This window comes from Anser brachyrhynchus (assembly GCF_964034855.1).
Source record: "Anser brachyrhynchus genome assembly, chromosome: 4".
NCBI classification, from domain to species: Eukaryota; Metazoa; Chordata; class Aves; order Anseriformes; family Anatidae; genus Anser; species Anser brachyrhynchus.
In genome coordinates, this window is record NC_137698.1 from 47,542,077 (window position 1) to 47,562,745 (window position 20,669).

At 46.5% G+C, this 20,669-nt stretch overlaps 2 protein-coding genes and 2 long non-coding RNA genes across 5 annotated transcripts; 1 reads left to right on the forward strand and 3 right to left on the reverse strand.

The window, feature by feature from the left end:
• Positions 1–1,513: 1,513 nt before the first annotated feature.
• Positions 1,514–8,030, reverse strand: LOC308195008 (17-beta-hydroxysteroid dehydrogenase 13-like). The gene is made up of 7 exons (XM_080591722.1): positions 7,625–8,030; positions 7,090–7,197; positions 6,363–6,494; positions 5,411–5,517; positions 3,954–4,091; positions 3,569–3,685; positions 1,514–2,197 (listed from the first exon to the last, which is right to left on the reverse strand). The coding sequence occupies exons 1-7, from the start codon at positions 7,832–7,834 to the stop codon at positions 2,110–2,112; spliced, it is 900 nt and encodes a 299-aa protein (XP_080447848.1). The 5' UTR covers positions 7,835–8,030; the 3' UTR covers positions 1,514–2,109.
• Positions 8,031–8,111: 81 nt separating this feature from the next.
• On the forward strand, positions 8,112–16,123 carry NUDT9 (nudix hydrolase 9). Of its 2 annotated transcripts, none has more exons than XM_080591716.1 (8): positions 8,112–8,271; positions 9,505–9,744; positions 10,920–11,015; positions 11,783–11,869; positions 13,060–13,171; positions 13,593–13,739; positions 13,949–14,033; positions 15,393–16,123. In XM_080591716.1, the coding sequence occupies exons 1-8, from the start codon at positions 8,174–8,176 to the stop codon at positions 15,566–15,568; spliced, it is 1,041 nt and encodes a 346-aa protein (XP_080447842.1). In that variant the 5' UTR covers positions 8,112–8,173; the 3' UTR covers positions 15,569–16,123. The 2 variants fall into 2 exon arrangements, with proteins under 2 accessions (XP_080447842.1, XP_080447843.1); XM_080591717.1 differs by lacking the exon at positions 8,112–8,271 and adding an exon at positions 8,331–8,471.
• On the reverse strand, positions 8,705–9,737 carry LOC308195017. Its single transcript, XR_013951143.1, has 2 exons — positions 9,598–9,737; positions 8,705–9,346 (listed from the first exon to the last, which is right to left on the reverse strand). It is a non-coding gene; the product is annotated as an uncharacterized lncRNA (long non-coding RNA).
• An 834-nt stretch (positions 16,124–16,957) lies between the features above and the next one.
• LOC308195014 lies at positions 16,958–19,035 on the reverse strand. Its single transcript, XR_013951135.1, has 5 exons — positions 18,952–19,035; positions 18,584–18,654; positions 18,102–18,143; positions 17,892–17,988; positions 16,958–17,224 (listed from the first exon to the last, which is right to left on the reverse strand). It is a non-coding gene; the product is annotated as an uncharacterized lncRNA (long non-coding RNA).
• Between the last annotated feature and the right edge of the window lie 1,634 nt (positions 19,036–20,669).

The window sequence follows — 20,669 nt, forward strand, 5'->3', positions numbered from 1 at the left end:
ATGGTGCACGTGGTAACAGGTCAGGCTTACAGGGAAACTGTCAGCGAGTTGGGTTTTGTTGGGCAGCCGCCCTTAGCTTATGAAAGACGTTCCTGTGTCGAGCATCCTATTGGCTTTTTTGTTGTCTTGCAAAGCATCAGGCTGGAGCTGGGCTGGCTGACGAGTGAAGGAGTAGGAGGCAGGTGGAGTGGTGCATCCTGAGCCGCCCCAACGGCATTTTGGGCTGCCGTTCATTGTTTGCTGGGAGGGTGCTGTGGTTCAGGTGGAGGGGGGCGTGGGGCCTGCCTTTGTAGGACATAGTATTACTTCCTACTATTACTATAACATAGTAATTGTAGAAAATGGAATAAATTCAACTGTGAATCACTTGAGTTCCTTCACCCACCTCAAACAATGTAACTGCTTAATCTTGTTTGAAAGAGATTGTTTTTTTCTTTTACTTTTCAGTTTGAAATTTGGATATATTTGAATCGTGTTTATAACTGTACACAAGGATTTTTTCCCTAGTCTGGGAAAATAAATATCTCCCTAAACATCTGCCCTCGAACTAGTATTGGCTTACAGCTAAAATGAGTTGTTAGAGGTTTTGTTGCTGTACCTTGGCTCCACAGTTGCTCATACTTTCAGTGGGAGAAGATATTTGATGCCAGTGGGGGTGCTCAGAGCTAGATGCTGGTTTTCTCCTGGAACTTTTTCCTCTTCCTAATTAACACGTTTGGTGGTTCAGCCAGGCTCTGATTTCACAGCTCAGCAGTGCTGCCGCCCTCCTGGCATGGGCCTCCAGCTGGGGCTGGGGCTGAGGCAGGGGAGTGCCAGCTCCAAGAGGTGGCCAAGGCGGAAGCAGAACACGACAGCAGAGTCCCCACCAAGCTTGTAAGTGCCCTAAGCTGGCATGCAAGACTCCTCTGCTTGAGTGTGGGGCTTTGCTGGAAGCGGCTATATGAAGTTTGATGGCATAGGCTTCCACCAGGTACCCCGAACAACCAGATTTTGGGGTAAGCTTGAGCTGTATTGACTCTGGTGGCCAGGAAGAGAACTGAGGAGGCCAGGAGAACATTGGTATGGAGAGCAAGGATTACACTGGAAGCCACCCACATGTAGCCGTGCCTAATGCAGCAGTGTGTGTGGAAGTCCCATAGACTTCTACTTCAGTTCACCCCTGGCATCTCAATGAGGAGCTTCCAGGTTTAGCATCTCCTTGATTTTTATTTAAAGACAAGAGTGCCTGCTAGTGTGAGGACAATAAGTCCATATCTTCTTTTTTTTCAGTGCAACTTTTTCTACCTTTGGTTGAAATAAGTTGCATTCTCAAGTGAGCACGAAATGCGGGAGGGCACCCGGTAACTGGCCAAGAAATACTGTGCTTGTTTCAGAGGAAGCTGGTTGGAAAGAGCCTGGGGATTACCGATAAGCCATGTGGGAAATGACACCGGCAGAGGGCGCGTTACTTGACGCTGCTGTGCCTTAAACGCACCTCTAGGACATGGTTATGGCTGAACTGCTGCGAGGCAACTTTTGGGTAAAGAACTGTATTTATTCTGTACAAGTTGTGCTGATGTTGCTCATGCATAACGCGACAATCAACACATTCAGGTAACACTTGATTAAAAGGTTGTGTTCTTTCAAGTACTCACTACAAAAGCACATAAAATGGAGTGTGTGTTACAGGATTTTTAAATTTAAATGATTCATTGAGATGAAGCAGACCACCCGTATGAATTTCTTCCCACAAGATCACTTTGCTCAGTGATGAGTCCAGATTAACATAAATATACTCAGGCAATCCCTGTGTTGCCCAAAAACGGGCTTTGCTGCATTTCCTGGCTGCCTCGGTGCATGCGGGAAGCAGGGAAGGAGCTAGCGATGTCACAATGCACAGCTAAAACAGCCCTTCTCACTTGCAGAGCTGCATCTCTGCTCTGGTAACACTTCATGTTATGCAGGTGTGTTCCTGCTGCAGGTGTGGGATAAGCCTCTAGGTGTGAAGGGCAGTGGTGGCCTGGAGGAAGTACCTGTCTTGCTTCTGCTCTGAATCAAAACCGCTGCGCTACACATGGTCCATGTTCTGTTTTCACTCGTGTCATGGGGAAACGACAAACGACTTGCTGTTCACTGTTTGCTCCAGTGTCCAACAATTGCATCAAACTTAACATCTGTCAGCTTTTTCAGAACTCTTGAGACACGTTCTGGAAGCAACCTGAAAGATAAAACCATGCGATGAAATCTAGGATAAGAACTTGGGTCACAGGAAAAGTGGCAGCACAGGTGGGACAAGAGCTGGTCTGGGTGCAGAATGTGTGCTCGCCTCAGACAGAGACCAAAACTGAAACTGGGGAGTAGTTCCCAAGGATATGTAGCCCTTGAAATCCTTTGGCTAGCTTTGATTCTGATCCCTTCACCACCTTCCTCCTTTGATGACAACTCCAAGGACAGGTATCCCCTGGGCAGGATGTTGGTTGCAGCATTGCTGCTGCATCCAGGAAGGTTTAACACCGAATGTAGGCATGTGCATTAAAAATAAGGTGAGAATTGCCTTTGCCTTCTTTGCTTTCAAAACCTCATCTGGTTGACTGAGGAATTTGGGGAAAACAGAAGAATCTTTACAGCCTCTCATAAACAGGAGGTTTTGGTTAGAGCCAAGTTGTCTTCTCACAAACGAGTTATTACCAAGGGTTTCTTGAGGGACTGTAGGAGCTAACTGACATGGCAATTTAGTTGTTCTGATGTGCCTTCTAGGCTTCGAACCTGAGCTCTGGTGAAAATGTCCCAGCAGAGCAACTACAACTCGGTAAAGAAGCCTGAGAGGACAAATTGTGCTTCTCATGGCCAGGAGAAACAGCAGAGTCCTTCTCAAGCACCCTTCCCAGCCCCTGTGGCCTAGACCTTCTGGTGCTGACATGAAGAAGTGAAGGCTAAAATGCAGCAGTTCCTCAGCTGCTTCTGGAGCTTGTGGCTGCTGGTTCAGAGAACCTGTGAAGCTGTTCTTGGCAAGCCCATGAGAAATCCTGTCTGTGAAGGAAGAGAGATCCCTCAGTCTCCCTTTGCCTCCCTACCAGCCTGTGGAGCAGTCGAGTTCCCCACTCAGCAACTCTCTGCAAACAGTGGGTTGTAATGACCTATGACAGGACTCAACAAAATGCTTTTATTTCTCCTATTGTCATTAGGAATAATCACCACGTAATTCCTTAGCCTTGACATGTGGTGTAAGATGCTTGAGGTAATTCAGTCAGGGAAAAAAATGTCTCCTGCAGACTGATGCACATTTTCAAGTGGCTATAGACATACTGAAGTCAAATAAGAAATGAATTTAATGACCTAGTATATTGGTTAAAGATATTAAAGATGGTAGAAAATAAATGGAACTGGATTGAATGTAGACTTTGGGTGTCTAGCCATCATTCAGGGGTATTTATTTCAATGATATCAACTGAAAGTTTTCCTACTGTGAAAGCAAAAGACACTTATTCCAATGGTAAAACTTGAATTAGATGGTTCAAGTGTGATGCTTCTACACTCACGCAGTTGTGTTGAATATTTCCCCCCCCCCCCTTTTTTTAATGCCACTTACATGTCAGAAAGTAAAGCAATGCTCAGCTGTGGTGGAACAAAAACCATTTTCTTGTTAGTCAGTATTCCTTCCATCATTTCTTTCACAACTTCATCAACTTCCAAAATCCTTCCAAGCCTAAAATGAAAGGAAAGCATAAATTTAAGAATGATATAGGTAAAACATGGGAGAGTTGAATGTGAAGTAGGATACTTTGACTGCAGGCAAAGTCAGGTAATTCAAATGCAGGTCTTGTGGTTGAAGTGATGTTGCAGATAGAGATTTATATTCAGCCAATTTTATTTACCCTTTGATATACAGGTTGGAAGCAAGTCCTAAAGCAGGGGTAAATACACCTAAATGCAAAGAAAGGCAGGCTGAGATGTGGCTTTTATCAAAACATTACCTTGTACGGGGGTTTTTGACAAATCCAGTGTTCATAAAAACTGGGCAGACACATGTTGTTTTTATTCCATCCTTTCCCAGGGTAGATAGTTCCTCGGTTAGAGCTTTATGAAATCCAACTGCAGCAAACTTGCTTGAACTGGACGGAAAAAATGTCACAAATGAGAAGATGGGAATGCTATTTCCAACGTGATGTAAATAGAAAGGGGCTGAAAGAACACCCAATACTGACTAGCAGGGGAAGACGTGTAATCCATCCCTAAGAGATAGGGCAGGAACTAATGCTGGCTTTTACTGTCTCACAGTGTAGCACAGAAATAGATAGTGCTGCCAGGGGAGGGCATAGTGAGATGTGAAGTGGGTGACTCTGAAAATCTTAGGTTACTACTGAGCAGGCAGATAAATGCTAGGAAACTATAGTGTGTGAATCCATACAGCTGACTTAGAATGTTTTAAGCTGAATTCTTCTGAAGAATTTTCTGAAGTGTGCAAAATTAAGAACAAATGGGATTATAGGTATGGGCAACAATCCTACTGCTTCTTGTATCACGTGGAGCATGTTGTGACGTTGAAGCACGAGATTTGAAACAAAGGACTTAAGCAATTTAGCGCAACTGAAGTTTGTGGAGGCCAGGAGTATAAAACAGAACCAAGCAGAAACAAATCAAATGAGCAATATCAAATAAGTTTAACAGTGTAATACAGCTAAAAGTCCTGGCTCAGGTGTTCTTACATGGCCAACAGTGACTCCCCATGAAGGAACATACCCAGGGAAAGATGCTTCTGCTGGGAAACACTATTGTAGAGGGCTAGGTCAGATGCAGTATGACATTATGCCAGACAACAGTATTTCTGCAATTTTGTGCATGCGTTTCCAGTGCCTCTGTTAAACTTGGGCAGTACTTTGGCCTCTCAGCAGTGTCATGTTCCTTACAGCACTCAGTATTACTGTATCTTTTATCTTCTCAAAAGATTACAGTAGTTTTACAGTCAAAACCTTGTTTTATCTGACGATGGCAGAAGCGTTTCTATCCACTGCAGTCACTGCCACAAATGCTAGAAATGCAAAAAGCTGCTCAGTAAGGATTTTCTCATTAACACCACACCAACTCACAGGAGTGCTACATTCTAAGGAGGAGAAGGGAAGGAAGATACCTTTTTTTTTAACAAAGCAAAATCTGGATTAGGTATGGAGAGAAAAAAGTAAGAAGATTTCATTAGTTGATTGGTCACATCATTAATCCTTTACTGAATCACCTCAATCAGAGCTAATAATGAAATTAGTGGGTACCTCTGTGGGTCCTTATTTGACGGGTGTTGTGTTTTTTTTCTCCTTAGCATTGCTCTTTGGAAGTAGCTTATTCAGTGGGATGTTTATTTCGGTTACTCCGTGTGTGCTGGTGGAGAAGACACAATTAAAAACAAGAAATGAAGAGAGCTGATTCGGAAGTCACTTACCAATAAGCCACCATGAAAGAGGTTACAAAATGACCTGCTGCAGAAGCCACTGTAACAATGTGACCGCGGTTGTTGTCCATCATTGCTGGCAGAAAAGCTCTGGTTGTCTGGAAAGGGTTTTAGAATAAGAAGAGGTGGGGCATGTGGAGGAGGAAACGAACAATAACTTCTTAGGAGTCTTCAACGCTGGCCCCAATTATGTGCAATAAAGTTACTCAGTTATGTGCAGTTAAGTGACTAAGCCTACCCCTAGTGCTGGGGTTGCATGGCACCAAGCTCCTGAGAACCACAGAGACACCCAGTCTCCTTTTAGCTGGGACAATTTGCATCCCAGTTTCCAAAAGGAGCCTTTCAGCAAAGCCAGGGATTGACAGAAGCTGATGTTCACATTGCTCCTGGCCTAGTTTTTAGGCTTCACTTGTCAGTAGCCACGCTGCCGGTATCTCTCAGCACACCAATCTGTAGCACACCTTTTAGTCCCCTGCAAGCAGAAATTGTTTACTGACCACTCTGTTTTCCCTGCTGAAAGCTGTCCCTGTCCCTGGGGAGGGGAAAGGCAAGGCCTAGCTCTGATAGGGCCCAGCCATGTCACCTGCATGCAGAGAGAAGTTCTGGAGGGGTATAAGGAAGGTAATACACACAGACAAAGTACTCCAGGATGGGCTCCAGGATGGGCTTGAGACAGTGCCAGGAGCCCAGAACAGAGTCAGCAATGCAGGCAGGTACAAAATGCCCCGGGGTAGAGACCTGGAGCCCTGCTGGGCTGACAGGAGCAGTTGGGAAGAGGCTGGCCCTGCTGCCTGCTCTCAGGGCTTTGCTACAAAAAAACATTTTGCATTTTTGAGCCATGCATCTCCTGCCTGCAGGGTCTCGGTGCCTGGCTGAGGGTGCCCCCACCTCCTCAATAACACTCACACCACCACAGAGGGACGAACGCGCTAGCGGCCCTTACCCAGATGTGGGCGAGAATGTTGACCTCAAACATTTTCTCAATCTGGTGGTCCTGGGTCGAGAGCAAGTCGGCAGCCGTGATCACACCAGCATTGTTCACGAGGATGGAGACATCGCCAATGTCCTTCTTCACCTTTTTGGCAAAAAGAACATGCAGCCACGTGTCATTTGTTATCACAATAGTGCAAGGTTATGAGCAGCAATTAATTTAATTTTTACAACTCTTTCTTTCAGGGAGAAGAAAATCATGCTGTGTTTCCTGATCCAGTAGGAAGTGTGCAGTATCCTGGAAGCTGATTTAGATGTGATGTTTTTACACATGCCAGTTTTTATAGAATCTTCACCCACAGAAAAATATGCTCTGCACAGTCATAGCTGGCTCTGTGGACATACTGAATGTTCTGGACCACCTGAACCTTACTTTCTACAATAGTCTTTCAAATTTCCACAGTGGTGTCTGCCTGTTTCTCAGCAAGCTAAAAGGAAGACGTTCCTTCATGGGTCTAAAGCCTAAAGTGGGGGCTCGCAGGGACAGAAGCCCACAAAGGAGGATGAGCTGGGCTGTGATACCCAAAGGGCCGCTTTCCTCTCTGTACGTACAGAAACAAAAAAGCTGCAATTTTAAGACTTGCACGCTGTGAGTGGAATACCTCGGGTGCAGTTTTCCAGCCCTTCCTGACACCCAAGCCCATCTGGCTAAGCTTTTGCTCGTGCACCTGCTCCCCTACCTTCTCCGCAGCGCTGTAGATTTCCTCCCTTTTGCTGCAGTCCACCACGAAGGTGTGGACGGTGGCTCCCAGCCTTTCGCACTCCGCAGCCGTCTCCCTGAGGCCGTGCTGGGAGAGGAAGGAAAGGAGCGGACGTTATGTGCCACTGTACCGCGCCCACATGTTGCCCGGGGGGAGGACCTCGAGAAGAGAGCACCTTTGGAGAAGATTTTTTTAATATATTTTTAAACCAGTGGAGTGGAGAAGCATCTGACGAAGATGGCTGTCTTTTATGTTAGAGAAATGTCTATCCTTTACCCTGAAACCAGATCCGCAGGGGCATGCTTTCCGATCTTACATCATCACCTTAGCTGCCAAAAGCTTTGGGCTCAAGCGTCTCCCTTGGCAACGCGATGCAGCGCCTGCCCGGCCGGCATCGCCGTGCGTGTCCCGGCGCTGCTGCTGCTGGCAACGGCTGCCCGTTCCCCCCTTCGTGCCCGTTACACCGTGCCTCAGCGGCCCCCCAACCGCTCCCCCCCACCTCACGGCCCGTTACCGTGTCGACGTCCCACAGCACCAGGCGGCTCTGGCGCCGGGCGAACTCGAGGGCCGTGGCTCTGCCCAGCCCGCGGCCGGCCCCCGTCAGCAGCACCAGCTCCCCGCCGACGGCCTTCCTGCGGGCGGGCAGCAGCAGCCGCACCGCCGCCTCGGCGTACGCGTAGAGCAGCGTGCCCAGGAACAGCGCCAGCTCCCGCACCGCGCCCATCCCGCCGCACGCAGCGCCCCCAGCGCACGCAGCGCCCCCAGCGCACGCAGGAACCGCAGCGCCCCCAGCGCACGCAGCGCCCCCAGCGCACGCAGCGCCCCCAGCGCACGCAGCGCCCCCAGCGCACGCAGCGCCCCCAGCGCACGCAGCGCCCCCAGCGCACGCAGCGCCCCCAGCGCACGCAGCGCCCCCAGCGCACGCAGCGCCCCCAGCGCACGCAGCGCCCCCAGCGCCCACCGCCAGGGGCCGCTGGCCGCGCACTGAGGGAGGGGGCGGCAGAGCCCCGCCCCTCCCCAGGGACAGCCGTGCCGGGAGGAGGGGCGGCCGCGCTCGCTGCCGATGCTGCCGGGACCCGGCCTGCCGCCGGCCCTCACTCTGCTGGGGCTCGCCGCCGCGCTGGGCCCCCCGGCCGCCCGCTGCGCCCTGCGGCCCCGCAGGTACCGCCAGCACCCGGCTGTGGGGTTCGCGAGGGGCCAGGCCGCCCCCCGGGGCTGCTGGGGGAAGGGGGGCGCTCGGCAGAAGCGCTGCGGCCGGCGCCCGCACGGGTGGCGTGGCTGCGGCTGGGAGCTGGAGGGGCCCTTCTGGGAGAGGTTCGCTTGGTGCAGCCTCCTGTGCCCCTCTGAGGTGAAGCGATGGGGTTAGTAAGTAATATAAACTGGGGGTTTTCTTCTCAAAAAGCTCGCTGCCCGTCTTCACGCAGTCAGCACGGGCGGTTGCTAAAGCTCACGCCCTTTTACAGAGCAGATGGATTTCCTCGTGCCGGGACTCCTTAACCGAAACCGCAAGGCTTCTTGCTGAGAGCTTGTAAATATTTTCCTTTTTAAGCACTTTGCAAGACTGTAGCCCCTTGCAGTACTTGGAGCCTCTTCGAATATTTCCCTGCATTTTGGGGACAGTTTATAAACATATTATTATGAGTACAGGAAGGCTGCTTCGTGCACTGAAATTAACCTGCGTAGCATTTTTAAGAGCTGCACATCAGCCACTATAACCTAAAACTTAATTATCAACTGCAGAATGTCAGCTCCGCAACACCCATGGCAAAGTAAAATTACAGGAGACCAAGGTTTTTCCTTTTCACTGAGTTGGTTGCATGCTCAAAGCCTTCCCAGAAATAGAAGAGCAAGGTGTATGTTACTCTCTGCTATGTCACACAAAACTGTGTTGCTCAGAGCAACTCATAAGGTTGTTTTGCTAAGGCTTATGGATTATTTCCTATTTGGTTTTCCCTGCTCTGCTGCTGGCTGTGAGAGCAGGCCTCTCATAAAGCTGAGCTGGTTTGTTGATGAAATGCCCAAGTGCAGGCCTCCCAGCTGCAGGTCCTGGTCAACACCTGAGCTGTACCTTGGAGATCAGTAATGGTCACAGCACTGCCCGGCCCAGAATGGCACTAACACTTCTCAGCTTCTCGTGCAGCAAAGTCCTCATGTGTCCAGTGAAATACTTGGTGCTTCACAGAGCTGGAGGAAAAGCTCAGAACCTGTTGGTCCCAAGTGACTGTTTGCAAGCTTTCTGAAAGAAACAGCAATGCATTGCTGAAAGCTGTCATTTTGCAAAATGCCTAGGCTGTTCTGCTTGTTCTAGTCTCATATTCAGATGTGAGATTTAATAACAGGCTTAATACTTACTCGTTACGTGTTCAGGAATAAGATATTTATTTTTTCTTTCAGTAACTTGTCTGCAACCCATTGGTCCCATCTCCACCCTACTAACATGTTCAACAGTTGTAACGTTAACAAGTTCTACCACAGCAAAGCTCTCACCTCCCCATATCCTGGATCGCACATTGAGCGTAGCCAAGTTCCTGAAGACAAAGTGGGCTGGCTGACTCAGTGGGAAGGTTATAATCCTGTGGAGTACACTGCAGCGGCTGTTTTGGCCGGACCCAAGTGGGCGGATCCTCAGCTCAAGTGAGTGGAAAGTGTGGCTCTTGGCTTTTTTGAACTGGGCAGGAGGAAATACTGATCGGCTGAGTTAAGTGTCACGTGATGCTAGAGGGATTTTGCAGGCTAAGACCTGGGGATGGTGGCTGGGGGACTGAATGGTTTGGGTCAGCTGTGAATGTCTTTGACACATGGTTTTAGTGAGCTGGTGATTGAGGTAAAGCAGTAGTGTTAATTGCAATAATGGGCAACTGTTCCTACAGCTGTTGTGTGTTGTGAGAGAAGTAAAATTCTCAGAACCCTTACTGATACATATTTTCCAATATTTTTGATAAGTGCGAATAAGAGCTTGGGAGAAAGTTTTCAGTACGTACATGCGTTAATTGGATGCAAGATGAGAAGAATCTAGTTAGATCTGGAGGTCTGGAGCTGAGCTCTGACTCAGGAAATGCAGCAAGTTGAATGCCTGATGGTGACTGCTCTGTGAATGTGTGTATTGGTTCCGTGAACACGTTCTCTGTTCTCCTCTTGAGGAATGCCGTAGGCTGCTTAGTGAGGGGATTAGGTGCATGCACTTACCTACTGCCAGATGCTCTTGTAGGAGGTGTTGGTAACGCTTGAAAATGCAGAGTTGGTTTTTAGTGTAGCTTCCCAAATGGATTGTGAGGAAAAAGCTGGTCAGTAGGTTGACTCCTGTGGTGGTTTGAGGGGAATTGCTTTGGGGAGCAGCAAGGAGGCTTCTGTAGGCCACCCTACCAGCGTGTGCTTCAATTTTCAGAGGTGCACACAGGGCATGGGCAGTAAACTTTTGCAAAGTTGTTGATTGCTTTTAGCATGTAACTGCTCGCTGCTCTTCAGTTAGGAAAGTGTTTGTTGGCTTTGTCACTGGATAAAATCTAATGCTCCCTAACGTGAACAAGAACAGCTTTGAAATATCCTCTAAATGAAATTGTAGGAGGAGAAAACGTTAAATGCTTTAGAGTGCCACGCGTAGCTGAAGATTTAAATACAGAGATAGTCATCAGTAATTGCTCAGACTGTATAGCTTCCCACAGGAGAGGGAGGGCCTGTACTTTAAGTTCCATCTAAACCTGCCCATTAGCCAAAGGGGTGTTGTAGATTGGGTGGCTGGCCTCCAACCTTTTCTGGTGCAAGGGGGGTGTGTTGGGTTTTAACTTGCTTCTAATTACTCTTTTCTGCAGTGATAAAAATTTTTCTCCCAAATTTAATGAGAGAGATGGAGACGTGGAGAGGACGAGTCGGAATGGCTTGTATGTGGTTGAAAATGGGAGGCCCCGGTGAGTGATTTTCTTTGCATATTCATTTCAGTGATGTAGTTTTAGAGCTCCTATGGGTCTGTATCAGTTTAGGTAGATGGTACCTGCTAGAATAAAATCAAGAGGGTCCTCCCAAGAGACAGAAGAAACGATACTTCAGTGCCAGAAGGTTCTTTTGGGAAGAAGGCTGTGGCAGCGAGGCACTGAAATGCTAGCCAGTTCTGCCCCAACACTGGGCTGTGGGAACCTGGGAGGAGGAGGTCATTAGCACCTTTGATAGTAGGGTGTGGTGGAGTAGCTCCCTCAATCGGACCACATGTTGTGCTCTGAAGTTTTTTATACCATTCAGGTGCGCTACGGCAGAGTAGATGAGATCCACTAACAAATCCTCGTGTAGCACAGATGTGTAATCAGACCTGAATTTAATTTCTTTTTTTTCCTCTGGGATTTTTTTGTAATTAAATGCTACGTGCATGTGTAATCTGGTAAACTGAAAACTGGATTAGGTTCCCAGACCAGGTGATATTTGTGTGATGAGAGTAAAACTTGATCAGGAATATGTCATCTGGAAAATAACAAAGCTATTTTGTTCTTTGCCTGTACTGTCAGACACAAAAAGATAATGAAGGAGAGAATCTCTTTATTCTTTAAAGCTTTTGCTGACACTGGATGTACGGTGCTATCCTTAGCTTTGTTATTGCAGCTTCCTTAAGAGCTGCTTTTGCAGAACACTTGAAGCTCCACGTGGGGCCATACACTTATTTAATGTGCTGTGCTGCATCTTTCAGAAATCCCACGGGAAGGACTGGTCTCACAGGCAGAGGACTATTAGGGCGCTGGGGGCCAAACCATGCCGCCGATCCCATTGTGACTAGGTAAGGAACAAGCGACCGAAAGGTGGCGTGCAGTAAAGCAAAAGCATTCACATCTTTTTCTGTGCATTTGGGAACCAGCAATTACATGTCAGGTGGCTTTTTGTGTGTTGCTCTGTGTAAGCCTGTATGTATATGTGCATGGAGAGATGTATAGATATGTGGAACACAAAAGTATTTTAGCCTTTGTTCCTGGAAAATGCTTAGGACTTGCTGTTCATTATAAGCCATTGCTTCTGAAATGCTGAGAAGGCAAATTAAAGATCAAGAAAGTGTAACTCAGTAGAAATACACTGTACAAATGCTCTTCAGTAACAAACGTGAAAATTAAAAGATAACATGACATTTTGTTATTGTCTGAATAATGCACCAAAAGACCATAGCTGAGGCATAATAAATTGCAGGAACAGGGTTTTGTCTTGGTGCCTCAGCTGTGAATGAAGTGGTGTGCCTGGTTTTGCACAGGAGGAAACACTGGGGTGGCCTGGTGTGCAGGAGAAGGAGATGAGGGCTTGCTTAGTCTGTTTTGTCAGTGTGTGCTTTACTTTAATGGTGGTTTTGCCTCCAGAGCCTGTGTGATTTCATGTCAAGTGTATTACACCTAGAGCTTTCAGAGGAGCTGGTGTAAGTACCAAACTGCAAGCTAAGGAACACCGCGTTGAAGACAGAACCATTGTTAAAGTCACGCCGCTGCCTTTTAGTTCTTGCCCTTTTCAGAAGGCTACCGATGCTGCTGTTTTTTTCCTTTGAAGTAAAACAAACACGGATTTGATTTTTGTCTTTATTTAAGTAGTTTTTTGCTGTAATTACTGCAGTTATTCTAACTCCTGAGTGCAGTGGTGGGTGTTTGAGGCCTTCTGTTGGTGCTGAGTGGGTGGTTTGAAAGTGTTGCAGCTGGAATTTATACTTTGTCATAGCAGAAAGTATAGTTATCGTTATCTTACAGGTAGGTAGAAGTACAGTTAGACCTAAAAGCTTCACAGTGAGAGTTACAGTAGATACCAATGTTCTGGACCTAGCTGCAAAAATGGAGGGACGAGATCTTCCCAGACAGCTCTTGTCTGTCTTTGATCCAGAACTGTGCTTGATCCACTGCCTTGGCCCTCCAACAGGCCATTGTGTGGGAGCTCTGCTGTTTGGTTTCCTTCTAAGAAGCAGCAGCAACAAATGTCCTTATGTGTTGTTTTCTGCAGGTGGAAGAGGGATGGAAGTGGCAATAAGATCGCTCACCCAGTTACTGGCAAAAACATCTTGCAGTTCGTAGCTATAAAGAGGAGAGACTGTGGGGAGTGGGCCATCCCGGGGGTAAGATCAAAGCTCTGGAAGCGGTGGACATCTCTCTGGCAAGTCCATAAGCAGATAACTGGCATACATGTGGTATAATTACTTTTTGGGGATGACCTCATGATGTAGAGGGGAAGAGAAAGGTTCTATAAACAATTTGTCTTTATCCTCCCAAGCATCAATTGATAGGCTTTCTGCTGTTCCTGCATTACAGGGCAGTACTTGTATTTAGTTTTGATGGTGTCCTTTGCTTAATGCAGGTATAATTTCATCTGTTGTAGTTTTTGAAGGATGTGTCTGCTTGCTTTTTACAAGTAAGTGTAGAATTTCTCACATAACCAGAGCGTGATTTGTATGGGTGTAATGTCCTAAGCACCAGTAAAAGAGTGATAGCAAGGGAGGTCTTAGGCTCCTCAGTTGTGTTTTTTTCCTCCACTCTCAGGGGATGGTGGACCCAGGGGAGAAGATCAGCGCTACTCTGAAGCGAGAATTTGGGGAAGAGGCCTTGAACTCCTTGCAGAAATCTCCTGAGGAAAAAGCAAGCTTGGAAAAGCAACTGCAGAGGCTGTTCAGCCAGGAGCACTTTGTGGTAAGCTGTGTCTTTTGAGATAGCCTTGGGGTAACTTGTACCTAGTTAGGAGTTGAAAAAATGCACTGTCATCGAAATAAGCTGTGATGCTCAGGGTTTTGTGATATAAGACAGGGAAGAGACAATTGCATACTCTGTAAGAGTGGCTGTGGGTGATTTTTAATGATGCCGCCTTTTTTTGAACTTCTTGTGATTGTTCTCTGAGTAAGGTGTACAGAGGATATGTGGATGACCCTCGTAACACCGACAACGCGTGGATGGAGACGGAGGCTGTGAACTATCACGATGAAACAGGTAGGCATTGCTGCTTGTGCTTTTTGCTGGTTTTTTACTGTAGATGTTGTTTTTGTGTACGTGGGGCTGGGGTGAGCCATGAAAGTGGAAGAGAATGCAAGTTGAGTTTAATTCTTAAACTGAAAGCAATGGGTGTGAGGGTCTCCCATCTTTTGTCATGTTCATTCACAGCCAGTATTGGTTGTCGTTCCCCTTGGATTTCTTTCAGTCCTGAATTAAGGAACATAAGGGATTTGCCTGAAAATAATTTATTTTTGTGTTAGCTAGTTCCAAATCGCAGAATGTGCATTTGCTATATAGATTGAACACTAGGCCAGTCACTGTCCGGTCACTGTGTTTAGCTTGAGTTGGTTTAATTTCCTGTTTCAATGACTGAGTTGGAAGGCTCTTGGCTTTCGTTTCTTCACGGTCAGTACCAGTGCCTGCTTTAGGTGCATTGCCTCTGGCTGCTGGCTGGTCTTTACTGCGTTCTTGACTTCGTTGTCTTACTTGCTGTCTCTTGACACCTTTTATCTTTGTTGCTCTGCCAGAGCAATTGTTGTGCTTTAGATTCCTTCTATCATTTAATTGGAATGAGCATACATTGCTAGTTCTTGCATCGATCTGTTATCCTGAATGCTCATCTTTCCCCTCTTGAGGTGAATCGGTCTGCTTTCTCTGTCTGGAAATCAGACAGACAGAAGTCATACAGTGATATTTTCACTCTTGGGTAGTTAAGAGGTAACAGTGGTGAAGTTTAATATGCTGCTGGTTTTTGATTTATTAGCCCCCAGAAAAAAAATGAACATGGTGTTCTTTTGGTCTTTGTTTCCAATATACTTTTTTTTAATAAGCATTTCTTGGCTTGGTTTTTAACAACTTCAGAGCAACTAGAAAGCCTTTCTGCATCCTTATTTAAGTACTGGTTATGTTTTTTACTTTGGTGACTTTGATAAAATAGTAATTTGAGGAGGGGAGGGGCAGGATTGCAGGCATATGTAAGTTTCAGAATTCAGTTCCTATTTTGTTGAGTACCTGAGAAAGTAAGCAATCAGATGTTAAACGTTTAATTGATGCAGAGAGATTGGCTAAACTTGCGCTGTTGTAATGATTTCTGGTAACTTGTCACGCTCCTGGTGTTAACCTAGGAGTGGCCATAAAGAGTTGTAGCTGTGCCACTCAAATTTCCGAAAAAATGTTTAATTCAAGTCTGGGAAAGTTTTCTAGCACAGACTCAGTGAGCTACTTGATTGGTTTCTCTCTGAGAAATAGTTGAAGGTTGCTGCCTTTGAGGGAGCCTTGTGGAAAGGAAGAACTGGTCAGGTGTGAGAAGAGAAAGTAGGAGAAAACAGCATGTCCTAACGCTTGTTTTGTGAACAGGTGAGACAATAGATAACTTGCCTCTGGAAGCAGGTGATGATGCTGGGATGGTGAAGTGGGTTGACATCAGTGAGAAGCTCAAGCTGTATGCCAACCATAGCTACTTCATTAAGCTTGTGACTGAGAAACGGGGAGCCCACTGGCAAGAGGATCCTGATCCTGAGTGCCGTGAGTGATGTAAATGAGGAACAGACTCCCACACGAGGGGAATACCAGCTGCCCAGCCTTGAAACTGAAATGACGTCCTTTTCAGTGCTGAAGTTCAGCTGGCAAAAACTCTTCCCTGGATTAGCAAGGTTGCATTGCAAGTGATGTATAACATTGACTGTGTCAAGTGCATGCAGTGTTACAGTTGTGGGGTCACGCTCTGGCTAAATATCTGCCAGAACTTTTGGCTTCAATGAGACGTGCCGTAATGGAGGCTTTTGGAAAATATAAAATGGCTTTGTTGGATTTCTCAAGTGTAAAATGAGATTAATGTGGAGCTGTTAACTTCTTTCTTGTCTTACTTGTTTTCAGCCATTCTTCGTATCTGCAGCGTTTTATGAAATAATTGGGAATTTGACTGATTGTAGTTCTGAGCTACACTTGAACTCTGTATTTTTGCACTGATTTCTTATCAGGAGAATGGATCTTTCAGGCCTGTGAGACTTGTAGGATGATAATCTGAATTAATTACTAAGATGAATTAAAGAGCTATGTAAAAAAGAGAAGTTTCTGAGTGGTTTCTCCTTAGAAAAGTCACTGAATAAAAGTCTTATTTGAGATGAGTTTTCACCTTTAGTTACTTTCTAGTTAACACTATGGTATTCACATGAGAATGTCCTAGTGTGTCTATCTAAAAATATCACTGTTGGAGGGTATACCTTGACTGGTTTTTTTGGGCAAATCACATTCGGACGTTCTTCTCTTCACACTGCACGTGGCAGTACAGCTGCTGGGGAGACAGTGCCATACGCAGGATCATTGGGATGTGTGGCCTCGAGAGTAATCTTCCAAATGTTTTGGCTGTATTTAATGCTTTAGGTCATGCGTGTAACTTTTGGTCAAGAGGCGCACGTGGGCCCTCTGAGGCATTTGTTGACAACAGGAGATGTATTGGTTGCCATTTTTTCCTGTGCTTAGTCAAGCTTAGCTGTGAAATAGTATGAGAGTATATTAGTTAACTTTCAGAGGAAAAAGTGAAGGTAAGAGGTTTTAGTTTTCCTGTCAATCCTTGCCCTACTTACTCCTATACATTTCAGTTCATCAGCAGTGTTATAAGACAGCATCAGTGGTTTCTGTTGCTGTGTAGACTTCCACAGCCTTCATTTACAAAAACCACTATCATAAATTGTAGTTAAAATCTGGTGTTTTCTTCAGCAGCAATGTTTGTGATAAACAAGCCCTTAAAAGCACAGAGTGCTGGGTAGTATTTGGTAGGGCCAGATAAAGACCTGAGAGAGCCTGTGAGTCTTAGCATGGACAAAAGGCAAAGCCAGCCTCAGGAGTTCCCTTCCTTTCCTACTCATGGTCATTGCAAGCAGGGTCGCTGAAGTGACGTTGATGTGTTTCTTTTTTCCCAAGAAATAATTAAGAGATAAAGAGACCTTAGTCATTTGATGCTCAGCATTTATTCAGATTTAGGAATTAAGCAGAGGAGGGTTGAGAGTCATGCACTTTGCCACACACCAGCTTCAGTAGTGGGCGTGTGAAACAGGGACCCTGTTGTTGGTGGTCCTCCATTTTCAGCACATTGGTGACAGAAGATATGAAGGAGATGTGGGAAGCAGAAGATCATCTGGAAGCAGCAGCATCCTGCAGGAGACAGCCATGGTTATCCAGGTAGGCACCTGCAGAGCAATAGGAGAATTGCAGGTTAGAACCAAGAGCAGTTAATTGTTTTAACGTCTTAATGAATGTTTTATTTGAGCCCTTAGCAGTGTAATTGTCTTTTGAAGCCATGGCCCCAAGAGGAGGCTGTTTCTGTGTTGACGGGAGGTGGCTGGGCAGCTCCTGACAGCTGGGTATACGGCTGGTTATGGTGTGGCAAGTCCAAGTAGCATGATTCTTTCTTCTCTGTGAAGTGCTTAAGATAATGTGCAGTGCTGAAGGAAATGAAAATCACTGAAAGTATCCTGCTGGATGAGATTTAAAAACTGCACAAGGGTAGTGTGTTGTTTGTGGAAGTAAAAATTCTTAATGATTTTCCTGTCCTCAGCAGTTTTCAGGCCATTCTGGCAGGGGTACGGGGGCTTGGATATGTTTTTTGGTAGTCGTTTGTTCCCAAGAAAGATTTCCAGCTAGACCATTTTCAGCTGGAGTACCTGATCGTAGACGGTATGTTGTACAGAGCACCATTGCTTTATGCCTGTTCCAGTATCTTCATAGCTAGATCTTGATGCTTGCTTGGGCCATGAAATTTCTTGCACAATTGAAATATTAACAGTGAGAAGTAGGCAAATGTCGTGATAGAGCTGGCTGCAGATGTGTTTTTGTATAAAAAGATAGGTTGCTTACCTCAGGCTCGCAACCAGGAAGATTGAGCAGCCCTGAGCCTTCTCGGGAAGGGGCGAAAAAAGGGACGAAAGGGCCGGAAAAAGGGTCCTGTTTGTGGCTGTGAAAAGAAAGGCATTGTGCGTCAGTGTTTTCCAAGTGAGGGCCAACCGCCTGGTTAAATCTGAATGTTACAACTGGTGAGACCCAGTAATTTAGAAACAGAAGCCTTACCGCCTCAGTGCTCTCCCCACCAGAGCTATCGCTGTCGTCTTGCTGTAGAAGAAACAACTTTTTGTTAGAGCAAAACACACTTGAAAAAACACAATTCTCTTTGTTTTTTTCTTTGTTTGTTTTAAACAAAGTGCTCAGTTGTTTATTTTTAAGTGTGTCCTGTTAGAAAGCCAAGATCTGCAGGAGAAACTTGTTCTTCAGTGCCTGGAAAATGGTCAGCTGCGCGACGAAGGAATTGGGGGGGGGGCCCCCACTGATGGGCTGGGAGTGACCTTGCAATTTCTCTTTTGCTTTAAAGTTTGAGGAGGACTTGATCTTAAGCCAGAAGTCTGGAATGGGAGTACAGTACATGTGTTCAGCCTTGCACCAGCCATTGGTATTTCTGAGGCTCTCCCATCGGTTAAAAAACCTTGCAATTTCCAAGTGACAACATGGAGATTGCCCGCATTGGACGCCCGCCTGTTTCTTTGTTCGGTACTTACAGCGTTGACGACAGCAAGGACCATGCTCACGACGCAGGACAGCAAGAGGAGCTTCATTTTGAGCGAGACGCCTGTGGAGCAGATGGCACAGAGTTGCAGCGCCCCAGTTCCAGCAGAAGGGAAGGCGCGGGGAGCACGCACGCAGGCTGGGTTGACTGCAGCAGCTGGCCCAAGGCTGCTCCAGCTGGGCTTTGAGCATCTCCTGTGGTGGAGGCTCTGTGACCTGTCTGGGCAACCCATTCCAGCGCTTGCCCACCCTCATCGTGGACTTTCCCTTCTGTTCCCTTCCCTTCCCTACAGTTTGCAGCCATACCCAAGCAGATTTCTGTCCTGCAGGGCAGTGGGGTAAGAGCTCGCCCCGGTACTACCTTTGGGTTGCATGTTGAGCGGCTGGTCAGCAGGTCAGGAGAAGTCGGCTGGCTGCGGTGATAGCGCTGCCTGGACGGCCGGCATCTATATATACGCTGCTGGGTAGTGTGCCACACATCAGGAATCTGGAAGGTGTCATGTGTCATATCCTCATGAACCCTGCTGGCTGTTTAATTACTTTTCACCTGATAAAGCCGCCAGATTTTGCAAATGACCTTTATATTATGATTTTTATTTAATCCTCGGGGGATCGACAGATTTGGCAATGGATGCGTCTATTACAAAAGACATGGCTGTTGTCTGTTTCACTCAAGGTTTGTTACCAAGCATGCTCTTTGCCTGCAATAGTGGTGGAGCAGTTTGTTCCAGAGTATGGGGATGAAAGAGCAGAAAGTAATTGTTGTGCTCTTTAGTGGGTTTTCTTTATTGGTGTAGTGTGTTCTTTTTGTTAAGTAATTTGTTGACTTCTTTGAAAGTCCCCATGTATGGAAATCACTAGCAGTGACTAAAAAACCCAGATAGGTACAAGTAGAAATGCACTTGAGATGCATGCAGAAAATGTGCAGAAATTCTAATATGTTTTCCTTTAGGACGCATGCAAGGCCATGGAGGCAGAGGTGTAATCTGGGGTTCCTAGTGTGCACATGTTTTTTGGGAATGCAATCAGGTAAAGCTGGTCAGTGTTCAACAAAATGAGAACTGTGACCCCGCATCTTTTGGCATGAACCTTGGAGCCAGAAACAGCAGCAGAGGTGGTTGTTTCCTGTATTTCTTTCTTTCTAGTGTTTGCCATCAGGCCAAACAGGCAGACTGAAAGTTAAACCTAATGTAAACATCTCTGGTATCAAGCAGTACAGCACAGGGAGCTGGAAAAGAAGAATCAGATTGCCAAGTCAGTAAAAAGTAAGCAGCCAACCTGTGTTGGGTAGCAACGTCCTGGTGCCTTGTTGCTTGTAACCAACCATGATGGATAAAACTGTGCAATGGTAAGTGTGAACAAGGAGTGTGGCTGGAAGGGCGCTGTGTGTGTGTGTGTGCCTGTATCTCAAATTAGGTTGCCTTAAGCTGGAGGGGAATGACATTTCACTGCTGATACTCGCTTGTGGAGGGAGAAAATACTTCTAATTTCAATTTATGCTCATTAAAACTAAATGGAAGCAATCAAGTCCACAGAGGTTCACAATCTTTTGCCTACTTCACCATACTGTGAAGACATGAAGTGATAAGTGTTAAGATATTTTTAAGTTAACTGCACTGTTACTGTTATTGGTTGGTGCTATTTCTGGCATGTGAAACAGGTGGTCATTTATGGTCCTTATTCTTAATGGAGTTTTTTATGATTTGTAGGTTAATGATGGACTGGTGGAGCTCCCCCCTTTGCAGCAGATGTGAGCTGAGCTGAATATCTCACTGGTGTAGCACTCTGGGAGAGCAGCATCCCTCCATGTGAACGCCAGCAGGTGCTCCTCCTCTGTGCCCCACAGTGGGAACGTGGAAGCAGTGGCATCACGGAGACCTCTGGAGCAGGTGGGATGCTGGCTCCTTCACGTGCCAGGTGCTTCAGATCTCCATGGCTGTACTGGTCTTGGGGTCTAGTCGTCTGCCCCATGTAGCTTGGGTGGTTTAAGGGCCTTTCTTTCCCATTTGTCCCAATGAATTCTGGTTTGCTGCATCTTTTCCTACCGTTTGGCTGGAGCGCAGCACTGGTGGGTTAGCC